Genomic DNA, 19,520 nt, shown 5'->3' on the forward strand with positions numbered 1-19,520 from the left:
AGTCACACTGCGAAAGCTGTATCATCCATACAATAATCTTCAAGAAACATGGCTACTGGAACACAGCTCTCTATTTTCAGGCAGTTCCCTCCAGCCTCTCCATTACACCTTAACAGCCTCTCCATTACACACAAGGTGTTATCTATGTTATGCATACGAATAACCTCCAGGATAACCTCTTGACTCTGTCTGGAATTTCTCAGCCATTGACAATGTGTCATATTGCTCTTCCCTCTTTTGATTGAGAAGGTTTTCTCAATCCCTTGATGTTGAGTCCCAGCTCATTCTAAGATTTCTGTCCCACGTTGCCAGGAAGGCCCACACCCCTGGGAGTCATGTCCCACAAAGAGAGAGAGAGGGCAGTGAGTTTGTGTGTCATGTTGGCTGAGAGAAAGAGGCCACATCTGATTGCGCCCAATTTTTAATTAGGTTATTTGTCTTCTGATTATTGAGTGGTAAGAGCTCTTATATATATTCTGTATATAAGTCCTTTATCAGATATGTGATTTACAAATATTTTCTCCCATTCTGTAGGTTGTCTTCATTTTCTTGATGGTATGGTTTGAAGCAAACAAGTTTTTAATTTTGATGAAGTCCAATGTGTCTGTCGTTTCTTTTGTTGCTTGTGCTTCTGGTTTCTTATCTAAGGAAGCTTTGTCTAATACAAGGTCATGAAGATTTACTTTTGTTTTCTTTTAAGTGTTTTACAGTTTTTATGCTCTTTCCTTTAGGTCTACAACCCATTTTAACTTAATTTGTTGTATGATATAAGGGTCTAAATTCAATTGTTTGCAAGGCTATCTGGTTGTTCCAGCATCTTTTGTTAAAAATAATATTAAAATACCCTGGCATTTTTATTGAAAATAAATTGACCATAAATATGAGGGATTATTTCTGGACTTTCAGTTGCATTCCATTCATCTGTATGCTGCTTAATGCCAATTCCAGTGTCATGATTCCTCTAGCTTTGTAGTAAGTTTTGAAACTAGGAAATGTAAGTCCTCTACCTTTTTCTTCTTTTTCAAGATTTTTTTGATTATTTTGGGTCTTTTGCATTTCCAAAGTTTGTTGGGATTTTGATAGGGATTGTTGTTGAATCTGTAGATCAATTTGAGGAAAAACTAGTATTCTGTTATCCAAATTAAGAAGGAAAAAAAGAAGAAGCAACTGGATATTGAGTGCTCTGTTTACGTGACAAAAGCAACATTTAAGAAAAGATAACATCTAAGAAGTACATGAAATAACCTCAACCTGTATGGCGGTTTTGTTAAAAGAAGTAGAAGAAAAAGAGTGCTTATCTCTTAGAGATATATACTGAAATATTTACAGATGAAATCATGTTTTCTAGTATTTGCTTCTAAACAAGCTGGGGTTGGGGAGTTAGGGCTAAAATAAGATTGGCCATATGTTAATAATTATTGAACCTAGGTAGTGCGTCTGGGAGGAAAGAGCCACTGTATTATTCTCCCTAGTTCTTTTTTTTTCTTTTTTTTTAATTTTCAAAATAAAATGTTAAGAAAATAATAGTCTAGTGTCAAACCATAACATTATCCCCAGATTTCATTCCTAGTATTAACATGATGGCCTAAAATGTAATCTATTAATAAGAATTACAAGCTCACCATTCTGTAATATACTCACCAGTAATTGCCCCATTCAATCATGGTTCCTGGCTGAAAAGAGATTTGGATTTTGGTCTGTTAGCTTTTCTGTGAAGAAATATGGAAGCAGCAGTAAAAAAATATCAATTGAGAAAACTAATTTAAAAATTGACTTTCAACAATTCAAGAAACAAAATATTATTCAATGTGTTCATATCTACCCCATACTGGGAGTACTACTCTACAGCTCAGTATAGGAAAACAAGATGTAGACAATGTAAGAGTAAGCCATCAATTTATGGTTATCAAAAACCATCCCTCAGATGTACCCAAGTCATGGTAAAATTTTGGGTACCCTTTCAGACTTTATTATAAAATTTTTTTTTAAATTCAATTTAAGTAAACTTAATGAGGACATCACTCCATTTTTTTCCAGTATAAAGGTGAATATTAGACCACTTAGATATACTGGTGTGTATTCTTTTTGACAATGCTGCTATCTGTGGCTGAGTTCTTTCTAGTACTTACTTAGTAGGGAATCATCTAGAAAGTGTTACAAAATATTATTTTCTTTTTATATGCATGGTGGTTCACAATTTATACAACATTAATGCCATTTACTAGTTGTTCTAATTCAACTGCAATAGATGCTGTCTCCATTTCTGCATTTAGGCCTTTCCTCTTAAAAATAGAAACGCTATATGGAAAAATGTCAAATAAGAAACATTACGTATCAGGCAAAAAAAAATGCTTAGCAGAAGAGAAGGAATACAGTAGGGGGTGGGGAAGGGAGGGGAAATAAGAAGAGGAGGACCAGACGGGAGAAAACTAGTCAAATCAAAATGTATGCCAAACACACACCACAGAATATTCATTCTAAGTTTTTTTGTCAGCCTTAGGGAGTACTTGTACTTCTTTCCAGAGGGACAAGTACTTAATTCAGTACTTACTCTAAGCTGGTAAGACCTGAGTTCATATATGTTAGGTCCTGATCGGGGGACAGGCTCGTTCCAGAAGCTGAACTCCAACAGCAGCTGATTCTTCCTAGAGAGAAGCATGTCGCCTCTTGCCTTACGGAAATGTGTAAATTCCTTAGGACGACAAAATGTGCTCATGTAACTTTCCAATACTTACATGTAAACCCACTTAAGTAACATTTGTTTCCACAGAATATAAATAGGGTAATCAACAGGTTCCAGTTGGTCTGGGACAGAGACAGTTCATATCTGTTGCACTGGCATAAGGACTATTAGCATCCCACCCCACACTTGTTTTTTAACATGGGCAGGCACCGGGAATTGAACCCAGGTCTCTGGCATGGCAGGCAAGAATTCTGCCACTGAGGCACTGTCACACCGCCCTAGCATCCCCTTTTGATCTCAAAAGTGGTTTAGATTGACAAACTACACTGTCACCCTAACGATTTAAATGAATTTAATTTCCTACATTTTCCTAACAGTGTTCGACAGTACATTAATAGAGGTGACATGGAGACTAAATCAGCAGAGAATCCAAAAGCCATCTATATTTGGACTGGGTATCTATATAAAAGATTTTCTTTTCTAATGATGTATGGCTGTTAATATTCTCTCCATGAACATGCATCTATTAGTGAGTGAGGGACAGGAGAACAGTCCGCTAAAGGTAAAAAACATGTGGTTGGGAATTCGTGAAGTAGCTGAAGGTGCTTACCATGCTAACTTATCAGTTTTAAAGCACTAGCTTATCAGTTTCAAAGTACAACTGACTTCTACAATAAGAACTATTACTTCAGTAATATTATATTTGGTTACTTTATGTTTAAATGCAATGTCTAAAGTCCAAAGAACAGAATTTTTACTAAAAAGAGTTTAACAAGTAATGATAGTCATTTAACTCTATACTAACATCTTTTAATTCATTAGTCTAAACGAATAAACATTGCTCAAAACCATTACCTGATTTTCTCTGAGTTTATTCATAACCTCCGTGAGGGCTGGATAGCCTCCTTCATACCTCCAGAGGTGAACTGAAACATGTTCAGAAAGATAATATACATTTAGAGTTTCACGATACTCTTATCTGGAAATATTTTAGATATACATAATGTTAAACCTGGACAAAACTAATGTGCCATGTATTGGTCTAGGAGTTACTATATAAAGTTTCAATAAAAGATTTAAACATTAAAAACAATAAAAAAGTAGTTTCCACAATGAATTAACTAAAGAACTAGAAAAATCACTTTACACAAGACTAAGCTGAAACAGAAAGCTTTCATCATAAAAACAAGCATTAAATGACACAATTACTTAAGCAGTTACAGTAAAGGTTTCAGGGTCAAGTGTTTATTCCAAAGACTTCTGCTTCCTACCAGCTTGATCCTGTTCACCATACCATGTGTTCCAAGTCCCCACCAAAGTACAAGGATAATGTTTATCTTCATGAATCTTCGGCAATACCTCTTGACTTAAAGAGAAGAAATAGCAACACTAATTAAAGAGCCAACAAAATTTCATGTGGACAACAAATGCTCAATAACAAGAAAAAAGGCTACCTACTTGGTGTTCTGGTAACTGACCTCAAAAGGTATTGATCATCAGTAGTTTAGTGAGAAGGCAGGCCTAAACCTTTGATCAGTTCTCTCTTTCACCACTGCTGGTTGGAGTGCAGATTTTTGTACTCTTTCTGGGCTGTGGTTTCTTTCCAGACTATCTCATAGCTGTTTGAGGACCTTTAGCATCAACTTCCTACTCGGACCCAAAGATCTCGGAGGACTCTAGAGCTGTGCTAGATCTCCATGGACCCAACACAGAAGCTTAATCCAGCCTCGACCCAGGAATTTTCCCTGATGTCTATTGAAGACGGTGCCCAGAAAGACTTGGGTGAGACCGCGATCTCTCATCCTTTCTCCTCAGAATTGTTTATAAAGAACCTGAGCAACTTGACTCTCAACCCTGATAAGCAATTCCTTTCCTCCCCACTGGAAGATCCACTCCAACAGCAGGACGGAGAAAAGATCAGAGGGGAAAAGAGAAATAAGTTTCTCAACCACAGGCGTACAGTGAGGACAATGTTATCTCAGCGCAAAGAAGTGATTGAGAGAATGGCAAAAATGAAATATCCCTACCCCAATCGGTCTTACCTGGTCAAAAGAGAGTTAACAAGCCCTCCATATCAGAGAATTTTGGATAGAATGAGAGAAGCAATATTACGCTATACCTGTTTTCTTTACTTGCATTATGGCTGGGATTCTTCTGAAAATGCTAGAATGGAGATTAATTAAGACAAACAGAGCCAATTTAGCCATAAAAATCATTCTGATACTGTCCTTTCTTGCGAATAACTTTAGGATCACTTGGCAGCAGGCAAGGAAAACTACTATATGCTATGGCAGGTTATAGCTTTTGATGACCTGTGAGTCATATAAGTTTTTTTCCATCTCGAATCTTTCCTCCCTACATTGTTTATAAAGAATCTATATAGTTTGAATGCTTTGCTGACATTAATTTACTTTAGTTCTACTTTGTATATAGAAGAACTTATTAAAATTCAGATGCATTTGAAAAAAAAAAGGTATTGATCATAAAATCACATGCAGAATTAACCTTTTAGCTGTTCTATAACTCCCCACTTAGAAGCTTTGATTTCTGGTACTCTTAACCACCTAGATCAGTTGTAAGCAACTTAAATATAAACAGTGATAACGATGATTAAGAAGAGCCAAAGGTCCCAAGATTCCAAGGCAGGGGACCTACTATTTTCCATTTTAGACAAAAAATCGTCAGGAATGGGGATGTATGAAAAAAAAGTTTAATTCTGCTTATTTCAAATTAGGAAGAATGGGAGAAATGGGAAAAGTAGAAAAAGAACACTGAAGAACTAAAAAATAAAGATACGGAGAAAAGGAATGGTTAGCAGAGGGACAGACAACAGAAATGGCACTAGCAGGCAGAGGTAACAGAAGTAGGGAACAAACTGGCCACAAATAAGGAGGAAGAAGATAAAGCTAGAAACAGCCCAGCTTGAAAGCAACCTCAGCTCCCAAAAGTCCCGAAGTACATCAGTGAGGCTGAAGAATCAAAGATACAAAATGAAGTGTAGATTAGGTTCTACTCAATTCATGCAGCTGAGGGGGGATCTGAGAGGTTCCATGTAGTCCCATATTAAACACACCATCCAGGTGATTAAGGTTATTTGCACAGGAGCAGGAGTGAGGCCAGGTCCTGTCAGTCTGTTAATTTAAGAGGTGTCAAATCAGAGCTTCGGTTAATGGAAATCTCCCTCTGGTACAGATCAGGGAGGGCAAAAGGATGAGACATAATGTGGTCATTAAGAGAAAAGTAAAGCTTGCATTTTTTTTCAAGAATAAAAGAACTTATGATAGAAAAGTACAATACAGATTCAACAAAGATATCCAGGATCAGAAATGGAGCCTGTTCAAATTATTTGCTTTGAGTGAAATGAAGCTAGTGACCACCATCAGATGCTGGAGCATGAGGACTGGGTATATCTAAGTAGTTAACTGAAAACCTGCACTTCTTTATGATCCAGTACAATGACCACACTGTGTATATTTTTTGAAGGGTGGCATTTACTTTTCCAAAATGGGTTTCCTTTTTTTTGCCACATGACACAAGTAAGAAATAAACAGTTCTGACTTGGAGCCAATGTGGAGGAAAGAAACCAGTACAGGTGACCCAGGAGGGGCCCAAAAAGGGGCCTGGGGCCTGATGGGGTTAGGTTGTACAACAGTACAGTTATGGCTAGATCTGCAGCCAATAAATACCCTTTCTGGAGGCCCCAACCCTCTGCTTGGAAGCCCTAGCCTTATTCGAATGGAGGACAGAAGGTAGGCAGGAGTTGTACCCTGAACTGCAAAGGTTGGGCAGAACCTCTTTATAGGAGCCCTTATAAATCAGGCAAGAGTTAAGCCTTTATCTATTGCAGACAGGGAACTGCTGAACATTTCAAAGAAAAGGAAAAAAAAACATGATGAAGGAGAAAGCAGAAGTCAAGAAGATCAATCTGAAAAACTTTTGGGTAGTGGATTGTGGGCTACAGTGGAGGTATGGGCACAGAGTGGAGTTCAGGAACACAGTCAGAAAAAAGGATCCCTGGGAATGGGGCTCAACAGCCTTAGAGAAGAAGATGGAGAAGGAAACAAACACAGAGGACAAAAATATATATCAGATGAAGAATGTTACAGCTTCAGTGATTAATCACAGAGAACTAAGGATAGGTAAAATAATCTGGGGAAACAGCAGCATAGAGGAAAATCTTCATTTTTATGAGAAAAGACTTGGAAATAAGCAACTGCTTTGAAGGTATTTTAAACAGTGAGACCTGCTGCGGTGAGCAAGAAATTCTATGCTCATATTTCATTTCACAAATCATCTCTCAAACTAAGAAAACAATAAAACAACCAAAGATTTTGCTTTTGAAGTGACAACATGATTTGCTTTCTCATGAAAGTAGCAGATTAATTAAAGATAAAAAAATACTTTTGTCATATTTGCTCACAACAGATCATTAAAATGGTATTTATTAATATAAGAACTGATGAGCTAAACTCTCCCTTTAGTCTTTACATTCCATTCCCTAGGATGGTATGGATCATACATTGTACAAGAATCAGTTGAAGGGACCTGATCCCGGAGAGTGGGAGATGGGAAGAAATGGCAGCTCTATTCAAAACACATACAGACTTTCATGTGGCAGTCTTGCTAAGAGTAAAGTTGGAAACAGTGGCGATTACAGAGTCATGTATTCTAATTCCCAACACTCGAAAGCTGTCCAGAGATGGAATATACTTCAGCATAGGTTATCAAGAGGGTTTATGGAAAGGATTTGAGCCTGGACGAGGAAGGAGATGGACTCAATGGCCTCGAAAGGCTTCTTTCAACCTTAAGAGTCTAAAAATTCCTTAATATTCTAACATTTGATAGCCTATGTGATGACTGAGCCATTAGAATGCTTCTAGCCTAAATGCCCTTTGCAATCAATCCCACACAGAGTTCAGTCTACAAGTCTTTGCACATTCAGCTTTAAGGAGATGGATGAAAGAGCTCAGTCTCTGCTGTCAAGTGTTAGCTGAACCAACAAATATTAAAATCATTATCCCCACCCTCCCCCAAGTAAAGAATAGTTCAGGATACATACCAAATTTTGTTGTATGCTTCTAGGCAATCCGGTTTAACACTGTGAACTGAAACAAAAGAAAATTCAATGATAAACTTATGAACAAAAGGAAAAAATTCAACAAGAAGATAATAAACCCATCACTCACACTGTATTTTGTACAGACTGCTCGTTTCCCTTTTGGCTAGGAGATTGGAATGAGCATCTTTTCTTGGATCAACTTTCCGAACAAATAAGGATTTTAACCAGCTGTCTTCTCGAGGTCTGATACTGGAAGATGTCAGTTTTCTATACAATAACAAATACAGTAATTTGAGTTTAAACAGAGGTGCAGACTTTGTATATTGCTTTTAGAAAGTCATGGACCCATTCAACAAATAGGAATTGAGCACCTGTTCTAGAACCTAGGATAAACATCATAAAATATCTGTTTTATTCCGTCATGAAAGCATGTACTCTAAAACAGTAGTATCAGATTAAAAAGTAAAAGGAGTGCCACTCCTAACGGAGTTTCCATATTTATCTGCGACTTCAGCTATGTATTTTGCTCTCCTCCAAAGCAATTTTTTCATCACATAAATTTTTAAGTGAAACAATTAGAAAATAGTATGTACAGTATACTCTTATTTTTTATATTAAAATATATACAAGCTACCAATTTTCTGGAAATATAGACAGCAAAGGAATATGTTAAACTACCCTAGAGGATGTAATCACCAAAATGTATCCAAAACAATTTTTGACATAGAAAGAATATATAGGGAAAAATGAAGCAAATCTTTCTTTAAAAAGATTATTTCATTTTACTTTTTTTTTTGGCATGAGCAGGCTCCAGGAATCGAACCCAGGTCTCTGGCATGGCAGGTGAGAATTCTGCCACTGAGCCACCGTTGCCCAGCCAAAAGATTATTTTATTTTGAGTAACAATAATGCTTTAAAATTGATTGTGGTAAGGAATGCACAACTATGTGATGACACTGTGACCCGATTGACTGTCCACTTTGGATGGATCATATGACATGTGAATGTATCTCAATGAAACTGCTGAAAAAAGGTATTTTACCCCCAAAACACAAACCTTAGAATCAAGATTTTTAACTGTCACCAAAACCTAAGAACACAAACTCCATTAATACAAAAAACAAATTTGCTAATTTTTATCTGATAGTTGGATCTTCACTATCGGTGTTGCCAGAAAGTGAAGATAAACATAACTGAAGTAATGAACAGTACTTTAACCAGAAATTTTTTTTTTTAACCAGGAATTTTTAAGTGCATGTTTAACTCTCATATACTTACCAATGAGTTACAAACTGTTGCAAATACTTTCTAGAGGTCAGTGTGTCAGTATCTATACCAAAATTAAAACTGTGTATGACTTCAAGGCCCAATAATTGCACAAACAGCTATATGTAGACAAGTACGTAATGGTGGAGCACAAAAACATTCATTATGGTCTCATTTCCAGTTTTTATGTGGTACAGAAATTTGGATATATATAATAGGGACTGATAAAATAAATTAGGGAACATACAAACAATAAAATTATGCTATCATAAAAAAATATGAAATGGATTGACATGCACTGATGTCTCGATATCTCTGAGATAAAGTATGTGAAAAAAGCAAGTCAGATTAGAAATCCACCTTCTATATACACACACACACACACACATAATAAATTATTGAGAATGATTACCTCTGCGAAATGTGATTGGGATGCCGGCGATGCAGTGGAAAGAGACATTTTTCCTCTTTGAGGTACACCTTTCAAGTTTGATTTTTTTCCATACATACACTATTTTTACAATTAAAAATTAGCAAAAATAACTAAAAGTGCATGTTTAGAAACACATTTATAGGTAAGGGACTTCCTATAACTTGAAAACAAGAATAAAAAAATTAGAACCTGGTCACTTACCCCTCTTTCTAACCTTACCCAACTGTGATTAAATGACAATAGCCCTCATCTTTTCCTATTTGTTCAAATCTATGTACAGTAAAATTTACTCCTTCACTGGCATATGATTCTTAAGTTTTGAGAAATGCACAGTCATGCAACCACCACAATAAGATACAGAACAGTTCCTTCATGCCCCCAAAGTCGTTTCTTTGTAATCATCTACTCTGCCCACTGCCAACCTCTAGCAACCATCCATATGTTTTTCTGTCCCTATAATTTTGCCTTTACCTAATGTCTTATAAATGGAATCGTGTAAAGTGAAGTCTCAAGTACATGCCCCTTCTTTCTGTACGATCCCTTTAATACTTGATGGTCACTATCTTTATAATAGATATCCAAGCTATTACAACATACTCTTTATAGTTTTAACTGCTCTTCAATTATTCAACATATACAGTTTGTTATTTGAAGACAACAGGTTCTCTTCTGCCCTTTGTTAGATCCTGCTTGGGCGGGAACATGCTGGGATTTCTAATGGCCAACATGCAGCCTTCAGGATCTTACCCATTGCTTCAGAACAAGGTCTGGATGCTGACAGGCCAGTAGGGACTTTTTCTTAGGGCTCTCATGGTACTCATCTATAGACTATCTTCAATTTGTTTAACAGATCTGCCTGAGGCACTGACACCACAAGGCAAACATGGGAGGAAAAGATAGAACACTCTCTGGCATCAAGGAAAGGACATCTGAATTTAAATGAGATGCAAACTCCCTATTGGCTTCAAGAGATGAACATATGGATGCCATGTTACCATGTGTGGTGGTTTGCAGCTATATGTACCCCAGAAAAACATGTTCTTAAAATTAATCCATTCCCATGAGCATGAACCCATCATGAGACCTTTTGATGAGGTTACTTCAGTGAAGGTGTGAGCCACCTCATTCAGGATGGGTCTTAATCCTTTACTGGAATCCTTTATAGAAGAATGAAATTCAGACAAAGAAAGAGAGAGAGAAAGCCACAGAACCAAGAAGCTGAGAGCAATGAAACCCAGAAGAGAAGGGAGAGACCAGTAGACGTGGACACGTGTTTTGTCACATGGCAAAGGAGGCAAGGATTGCTGACTGCCGTCTAAAAGCATTGCCTAGGTGATGCCTTGATTTGGATATTTTCTCAGCCTCAAAACAGTAAGCTAATAAACTCCCATTGTTCAAACAACTATTTCATGGTATTTGCTTTAAGCAGTGTAGGAATCTAACACACCATGGTACAGATTCCTATTCTTATTCAATAATGGTGTTCTTTAAATAAAAGTACTCTAAATTTCATATGATACACGTACAGTCTTTTTTTCTTCCGTAAAAAATTGAGTTTTTCCTTCAACAAATAAGTCTTACAGTGTCACTTTCTCCCTCAGATAATACTTTTTTTCCTTTCCTTTTTTTGATGCATGGGCCAAGTTCCTGGGTCTCCCACATGGCATCTGAGAATTCTACCATTGAACTACCTGCGCAGATGATACTCTTTTAAAGACCAACAAATCAGTTTAATTTAAAAAACAAAGCTTATTTTGTATATACTTGAACAACCACTGCTCAGGGGGGGTTGCCAGTCACCTGACCCTAACATTGACTATTTCTCAGTCTCATCCTCTGCTCTGAGTCTTTAGTTTACGAAGACTTCCAAGTCCCTTCTTTCATTTTACCCATCATATTGTGAATCCCTCTGAGGTTTTTAAAATCTGGAACGGATGCTTCGTTAGGGAAGTTTGTGTGTTTGGGAGGCATCCCTTACACATGATAAAAAAGTTTAAAAAGTTAAAGAAAACAACAAAGCTACTTTTCACAGTAATAGCTGTCATATAGTTCATAGGATATTATTTCAAATAGCTTTGAAACGGGATAAAAATATTTTTTAATGATATGAACTTACAAATATACAAACATAAAGGATATACATATAAAATGAACAATAAAAGGTTTCTAGAAGTATGTTCACGAAATATAAAAGTATTTTCCAATTCCTTTAAAGATTAAAAGCAGCAGGCTCATATTTAAACAAGCAAAATAGCAAGTCAATACCAGTACATGTGATTTTTTCTTGCAAGTGCAAAGAACAAAAACAGATAGTTCTAAACGGTATTTGTAAAAAGAAGTTGGAGATTTTGCCATGTTGCCTTTACCACATGTTAAAATTCCTTACAATTAAGAAAGTGTTAATGGTGGTAGGTCCCAAGGGATTGAGGGTTTAGGTAGAAGAGGGAGTTTTCCCCAGGTAATATTCCGTACTGCCTGTGTTTTTCACTTTTGTATATTTTAAGTGCATGTTTAGCCCTCACACTCCTACAGCTAAATGAGATAATACACATAATCACTTAAAACAGCACATGATATAGGGTAAGTGGTTAAAAAATAAGTTTTTAAAACTACTTTTTCAATAAAAAAAATCTAAAATTCTTAGTAAGAAATTAAATGGAAAAATGGTTAGTCAATTAGCAAAATATCACATGGCATGTATTTCTGTTTTCAATTCACTCTTGGGTGACAATACATTTGCCCAAAGAAGGCGATTCTCCAAATGAAGCATGAGAAAAATTATTTCAATAAAAATAAAACAGATTTTGCCATTTTACACAATGTGCTATAAACACAACACATTTGGGGATGTTTGCTTAATAAAATCATGAAGCAAATGAGAAGCATATACAATTAGGGATACATAAAATAGAGAGTTTTAAAATTTGTTCATAGGACTTTGTATCATTCCTGTGCTTTTAGGTCAAGTAAATTATAAAGGCTCAGGAATAACAATTACAAACAAGTAAGAAAGAGGTTCAACGAAAGTTCCTAAAAATATCAGTTTTAGGGAGTTAAGATTTCATACAAGAAACACCTACCAAAGGTTAATTACTATTACCAGTTGTAATGTATCCTTCTGGAAATGCAGACAAGCACCTATTATGTATATATTGATATTTAATACTTATAGCATTTAATACATTATAAAATGAGAATGCCTGATAAAAAGTTATTGGCAGACTAAATGTACAGGACAAAAAAAATTTCAACGTAATTTTTCCTCCTTTTCAAAACACAAGAGGATTAAAAGTTATTCCCTGATAAGAACTGGACTAGGTATTTTGCTGTCATTTCATTTAATCTTTAAAACAATCTAGCAAGGTAGATATGATCACATTTTAAAGATTGGCTCAGAGAGAGGGAATGACTAAGTAGCAGCAAAATAAAAATATGAATCTAGGTCTAACCACAAAAGTTCCAAATATCTTCACCAATAAGGGATGCCTCCCAAACACACAAACTTCCCTAACGAAGCATCCGTTCCAGATTTTAAAAACCTCAGAGGGATTCACAATATGATGGGTAAAATGAAAGAAGGGACTTGGAAGTCTTCGTAAACTAAAGACTCAGAGCAGAGGATGAGACTGAGAAATAGTCAATGTTAGGGTCAGGTGACTGGCAACCCCCCCTGAGCAGTGGTTGTAAGTGACCTAGAGCCAACAGCTTGTGAACTTGGTTACCAAATGTCTCAACAAATAAAAAAACAGTCTGGACTAGTATGACCCCAAAGCGACTGTCATGCTTTGAAATCTTTTAAGTGTCAGGTGATCAAAGCCATCTCAAGTGCCCAAGTCCATGCAGCTGTCCATGCCAAGTGACGGCTGGGGGCAGAAGCAGCCAGGCCAACAGCTGTCAGAGGAATCTGGTCCAGGAGGGGCCTGGGTTCTTCTCTACTTACAGTGTTCCACCAACAACTTTATGATGTCACAGAGATGTTATGCAGTACCTTATAGAGGGTGGGATAGGAAGCAATACATTCTACAAAACGTTAGACTTTAAATAGAAAACCCGTTATGGTTCAGGCTCTGAGGACTGAAAGATGAAACTGATGCCAATCCTGTTCAGTGTCATGTGAAAAACCTACCAGTAAACAGATAGCTAGAGCAGTTACTAACAGGGAGTTGGACCCTCGCTGCAGGGGGTCAGGGGAAGGAGCTGTCAGCTCTGCATAGGAAGGGGGAGAGGGGCTCCAGTGGGGACCTTCTGGTTCTGTCTTAGAAAAGCAAGACAGGTGGACAAGGCAGGAGATAATTCCAGTCAAAGGCGCAACATGCCCAGAGGCATGGGGTCAGGAAATGGAATGGCATGTTTCCGGGGCAGCAAAGAGTTCAGTGAGGCAGGAGAACGCGTAGTGGGAAGATGAAGAGGGAGAAAGCTAGAGGGCAAGAGAGGTTAGGCTCTATGCACCCCGCCTATCAGCCACCTTTTATCCTGCACCTGGCACAAGGCTAGCAAATTTCCAAGGAAGATATAAGAGCAAAAATGCAGCCTGGCAGTGGAGTGGTGGATGGACGGCAGCAAGGCAGGTAGGGAGTATGGTTCCTGGGCTCTCAGCTGGTTTCCATGGCCGGCAGTGCCAGGTGCACAGGAGGCATATTCAATAATACTCACCGGACAGACCGAAGAATGGTCCCTGATGAAGGTGATGGTTGTGGGGTTGAAGGAAGAGGAAAACATTCAAGAGACACACCTGAGATGAAATGCGTAAGACCCAAGTCCTGATGAGATGCGGAAGATGGTAGGTACTGCTGTTTAGTCTGAGAAAATGGTACAAGGGAAGTGTTTCACCTGGACACCACAGGATGTGGCAACAGCGGTGTAGCTGGCTTCATGTATCTGATAATCAAATATCTACTGAATGTACTACATGAGTCAGGTACTGAGCCAGTTAGAGGATACAAAGATAAACAGAACTGGCTCTGATCTCATGGAACCCAGTTTGCTGGGGGGATTATACACAAAAACACGATTATATCACAAAGAGATAAGCTCTTTGATGGGGATGTATGGCCACAGTTGTGGAATGAAGGGCAGAGCAAACAGAGGCCAAGTCTGCAACAGGGGAGACCCAGACTGACTTGCATCGTATGTCCTGAGTTGCGGACTTGAAAGAGGAGGGGCAGTTTGTCAGGAAAACATCCACTAAGAAGCAGAGCAAGTCCTTGCCAAATCCCGGAGTGTGTAAATAGGTGGAGTGAGGAGTGCAGGCGGGGAGGAGAGAAGAGGTTGGAAGGAGCTTTGCATTATTAAAGCAGCAGCCACCCAATCACCCTCCCCACCAACATCCCCCTCCTGACCCAAATAAATGTCTTCTACACCACTGCCAGAGAGCTGTTCCAACTTTCCACATTGAACAACTTCTAACACAAAGAAAGAGTAGAATAATGAAGACCCCTTCATCTAGATTCAAAAAGTATTAACATTTTAGCACATTTTGAATTTTTCTTTATACAGATCTGCTTTATTCTGAAAGCAGACTGCATGCATCACAGTAGTTCACCCCTCAACACTCTGACATGCATCGTTTAAGAAAGACAAAACCACAATACCATGACCACACTTAAGAAAGATACAAACTCCATAACATACAACATCCATTCCATATCAATGCCCCCAGTTATCTCCAAAATGTCATTTATAGCTTTCCTTGGTAGGGAGAAAAGGAAGGGAAAAGGAGCAGGAGACAGTCAAGGTTCAGACACCTCTGGGTGTCTGGCCTGGGCCACTAAATGGAAGCTGTTTTGTTGCTGGGGACAGAGAACCTAGGAGGAGGCTTTGTAAGAGGAAGAGGAGTTAAATTCTGCACACATAAAGTATTTTGAGCACCTGTACGAAACTCTGGGCCTGCACTGAGCAAGCTAAGGGAGATTTGCTGGCCATTGCACAGTCAGGCCGAGTCTCCAGAAGTCCTCCTGCCTCCCTTCAGGCTGCTATTGCAATGCCACCCACAGCACCCATGAAGGCAAATCCAGTTTCCTTCTGTCACCTTCCTTGACTTCACAGCAGCATCTGGCTCCTTGAAATATCTTCTCCTTGGGCACCATCCCCTAACAATGACCCATCTCGCTGCTCTTCCCCAGACTTCTCTGCTAGCTCCTCTTCCTCCATCCAGCTTGTCACTCTTGGCTCCTCCCAGGACTCCTTTCTCAGTCCCTTCTCTTTCTGCCTTCTCTCCTCAAGCAACTGCATCCATTCCTCTGGCTTAAAAAAAAAAATCTTATGATGAAAAGTTTTGAACAAAAACAGGAGAGAGAACAAAATAACAAAACCCATGTACCCATCACTACTTATCAACACTTTTGGCATTTCCTATGTGCTGAAAGCTCCCAAGTGTCACCTGTAGCCTAGACATCTCTAAGCTCTGGGTCATAAAGCTAACTGCCTACTAGGTGTGTCCATGTGAATAGCTTGCAGCCATCTCAAATTCTACCGGAATCAAAACTGCCCCAGATCCGTCTTTCCATACCACCTGCCCTGCCCCCTTGCTCTGCCCTGATCCCTGTTCTGTGATTTCCTAGCAATCAACCTGATGGCAAAGACCATGTATGCCTTACACACTGATGTTCCCCAACAGTGCCAGCACTTGGTGGGCACCCAGACATCTGTGAAACAAACACCTCTCAGTAAACAGCACCAACATCTTAGCAGGTGCCCATTACCTTTGATTCTGTAGCCTCTCCGAAGTCAGGCTGATCACTTTTTTGATTCAAAAGAGTTATTTTGTAAGTTTAAGATTGAAGGTGTACTTCAGAAATAGTCTGAGAAGCAGGAAAAAGATTTACCTATACAATAAGGTAGTTAGAAAAAAATCAGTCATTTTTCACATGGGATGTCACTTTAGCTGTGATATGAAAAACTGATTTTTTGCACTTGCTTAGTACTCTAAGGAAGTTGTAGGGGTCTATTAGAACATGAATGAAGAAATAAAGCCGGTCATATCCAGATGGGTCATACATGTTCTTTAGGGATATTTATGGCAGCCTGAATAATTGGTTTTTGTTGTTTGTTTCTCTAAATGAACGAATTCACCATCCATAGACTGCAAGACTGTGTACCAAGTTTTAACAGTAGTAAGAAGAATTCATGACTGATGTGAAGATGTAACAGATTTGCACATACAAAGTGAATGAATGTGGCAGCCATAGTGATCTCAATTAAACAGGATAAACAATATACCTGACTCACGAAAGTTACTTTGAAGGCTGCATATGTGAAATCAAACATACCATTTGGAATTGCTTTTGGAGACTATGTGGTTATTATAATTCCTGGTCTAATTTTAACATTATCAGTTCCCTGGAAATGTTTAAAAATGAAAAACCCATGTCTTGACTGAAGAGTCCATATTATCTGAAAATTTAATGTTCAAAATTTTTATGACTAAGCACTTAATACCTTTTGATATCTAGTATAACAATTCAGTGGACATTTGGCTAAATATTCTACTAGCGATTTTGGTACTATTAAATTATTGATCACAGTGTATGACTTTTAAAATAAAGCTGAATTCAAACTTAGTTAATATTTATGATTTTTTTAAAAGTTAGAAAATATACATATACATTTATATATACATATAATATACAAATAGGATTGGTCTTAAATTTTTTGTTTTCTTCTACTTAAGTCCATTTTTATAATTTGTATTTTTTCTAGGAAAACTCCAGCTCTTCATTGATTCAGTCACTCTCTCATTCATTTAACAAATATTTTCTGGTTTCTTACTGTGAGAGGCTGATCTTTTAAAAACACAGATCAGACCAAGCGACACTAAATTTTATACCTTTACATGTCTTCCATAGCTCTTGGAAAAAGTCCAAGCTTCCAGGCAAGACCTGGAGTCCTCTGGCCACTGCTCCCTGCCACCTCTCCTCTGGCCTGTCGCCTTCCATTTGTTCTTGAACTCTAGTCCTCTACACTCTTCTTGGGTTTCCTTCCTACTCAGATCTGTCTGACTCAGGTCTCAGCTTAACATCCTTCCATGATCTCACGTGGCAGATTCCCCAATTCTCTCTTAGCATGTACCTCAATTTCTAAGTCTATGTGGATTTTTACCACCTACCATGGATCCCTTGGGACAGTGACTGTGGCCATTTTGCTCACTGTTGTAGTTCCATATGGCTCCAAGTACATTGTGTGAGCTCACTATGTGAGGGGATGAGTGAATTAACTGGGTCTAGGCTGAGGCTCAGAGAATACTGCCTGTCAAGGCAGACTAGAGGCCAGAATAGAGTGGCAAAATGCCCAGGAGATCTCAGAGTGTTCTTAGAATAATTAGAGAACCAACAGGTCAGAAATACACAAGGACTCCAGTGTCAACAGCATGTGGCCTCTGCAGGAAGTGGGGGTATCAGACCCAGGTCCAAATCTCCAGTTTACTAGCTCTGTGACCTTGAACACCTTAGGTGAACACATTCTAGGCTGTCTTTTGAAAAGTGGACAATACCAAGTTCCTGGGTTTGTATTATCTGTGTGATAAGGCACACCATGAATGCTCAATAACAGGAAAAAAAAAAGGAAGCTGTTGTTAATCAGTTTGAAACCATAAATATCAAATTTAAAGAATTTAGAAATTCAAGGCGAACCTTATGTTAGGAAGGGTGCTGGGTCTGAGGCCTGAGAAATTTGGATTCAAATGAATTTTCTGGCTATTTCTCCCCCTCTCTGAGGTTCCCTCTCCCCATTTGTAAAATGTAGATTCTACAATTTATGTTTTAAGAATATGATTAGGATTAAATTTGCCATTTTATCTAAAGCTTCCTGGCCTATATTAAGAGTTTCACAGGTAGTTCTTTCGTTTTTCCCCAAGTGCCAACTATACTTTGTAGAGGATGGTAATTTAAAAAGTAACATTTAAATCACCCAGGTAAAGAAAACGAGAAAACAAAGCAAATCTATGGTAACTTACTCTAGGATTTAGTTTTTGAATTTGGAAAATGGGAGGTGGATATGGATATAGACGGTAGATTCAGAAAAACGAACAATTACTCCAACGAGGTTTGGGAAAAAAACTTTAAACATGACCTCAATGCCTGGTGCTGACAAGTGTATAATACTTTTTGATCCACTCACTATCTCCTTTAAAATCCGAGGCAAAAAGACTGTTCATAACGCTATCACGCCCTAAGATACGCCCCCCCCGCCCCCACTGAGGGCTCACCGGGGGCGATGCATTATTTTATTTCATGCTCGCCACAACCTAAGAGGTGTCATCCCTGCGGCCGCTTTGCAGGAGCACGCAGCGAGGCTCTGGGCAGCGAGCAGCTTTCTCAGGCTGCAGGCGGAACCCGCAGGGCGAGTCCAGGGCCTGCGGCCTCAGCCGTGGCCGGGCGCTCCGGGTCAAGATCCCGCAGGCCCGGCCATGGCGGGCGGGCGGGCGGACGTGGCCTCCGCGCCGGGCAGCAGGGGCCGTCCCGGGCGGAGGCGGGGCTGCGCGCGGTCCGTCCCCGTCGTGACCTTGAGCCCGGACGGCAGGGAAGGCACTCAGATCCTGCCGAGGCTCCGGCCCGCCGATCCCGCCAGCCGCAGCCTCGCCGCCGCCGCCGCCGCCGCCGCGCAGCCTGGACCGCCCTGTCGGGTGAGGCACGCGGCCGAGCCGAAATGGAGGCCCCCGCCAGGGACCCCCGCGCCCTGCGCCCCACGGACGGCCCCTCCCTGGTCGCTCCCGGAAAAGGCGGCGCTGCTCACCGGAGCTCGGGCAGAAGGCTGCGGGGAGCGGCCCGCTGCAGGAGGCCGCCGGCCAAGGCCACTCCGGCGGCCCGTAGCACTCGCGCCGCCATCTTGCTCCGGCGCCTCGGCTCCCACCGCCCGGGCGCCGCCGTGACGCCGCCGAAGCCGCCGCCACTGCGACCCCTCCCCCGGCCGGGCGGCCGACAAGGCTGGGGCGGGGCGGGGCGCGCGACCGCGGCAATGCGGGGCGCGGCCGCCAGGGGGCGCAGGGCGCGCGGCCGAGCCCGAGGCGGGACGCTGGGCGGTGGGTCGAAAGTAGTCGGAAGCCTGAAAAGCACCGCCTGCCGAACAAGATCTTGCGAAAGCTC

The 19,520-nt window shown here is 39.9% G+C and overlaps 1 protein-coding gene across 2 annotated transcripts in view; it reads right to left on the reverse strand.

The window, feature by feature from the left end:
• NIPSNAP2 (nipsnap homolog 2) overlaps positions 1-19,314 on the reverse strand; it is a 32,723-nt gene extending 13,409 nt beyond the window's left edge. Inside the window, exons 1-7 of one of the 2 annotated variants that reach the window (XM_077141059.1) lie at positions 19,171-19,314; positions 7,870-8,009; positions 7,743-7,788; positions 3,955-4,049; positions 3,539-3,609; positions 2,552-2,692; positions 1,642-1,673 (exon numbers count right to left, since the gene is read on the reverse strand). In XM_077141059.1, the coding sequence (XP_076997174.1) occupies positions 1,642-1,673; positions 2,552-2,692; positions 3,539-3,609; positions 3,955-4,049; positions 7,743-7,788; positions 7,870-8,009; positions 19,171-19,262 (617 nt within the window). In that variant the 5' untranslated portion in view covers positions 19,263-19,314. Of the gene's footprint in view, positions 1-1,641; positions 1,674-2,551; positions 2,693-3,538; positions 3,610-3,954; positions 4,050-7,742; positions 7,789-7,869; positions 8,010-18,643; positions 18,855-19,170 lie in introns of those variants that run through there. The other variant, XM_077141060.1, reaches the window with a different exon arrangement.
• Positions 19,315-19,520: the final 206 nt, after the last annotated feature.

Source organism: Tamandua tetradactyla, chromosome 23, assembly GCF_023851605.1.
Source record: "Tamandua tetradactyla isolate mTamTet1 chromosome 23, mTamTet1.pri, whole genome shotgun sequence".
In the NCBI taxonomy this organism is placed as follows: Eukaryota; Metazoa; Chordata; class Mammalia; order Pilosa; family Myrmecophagidae; genus Tamandua; species Tamandua tetradactyla.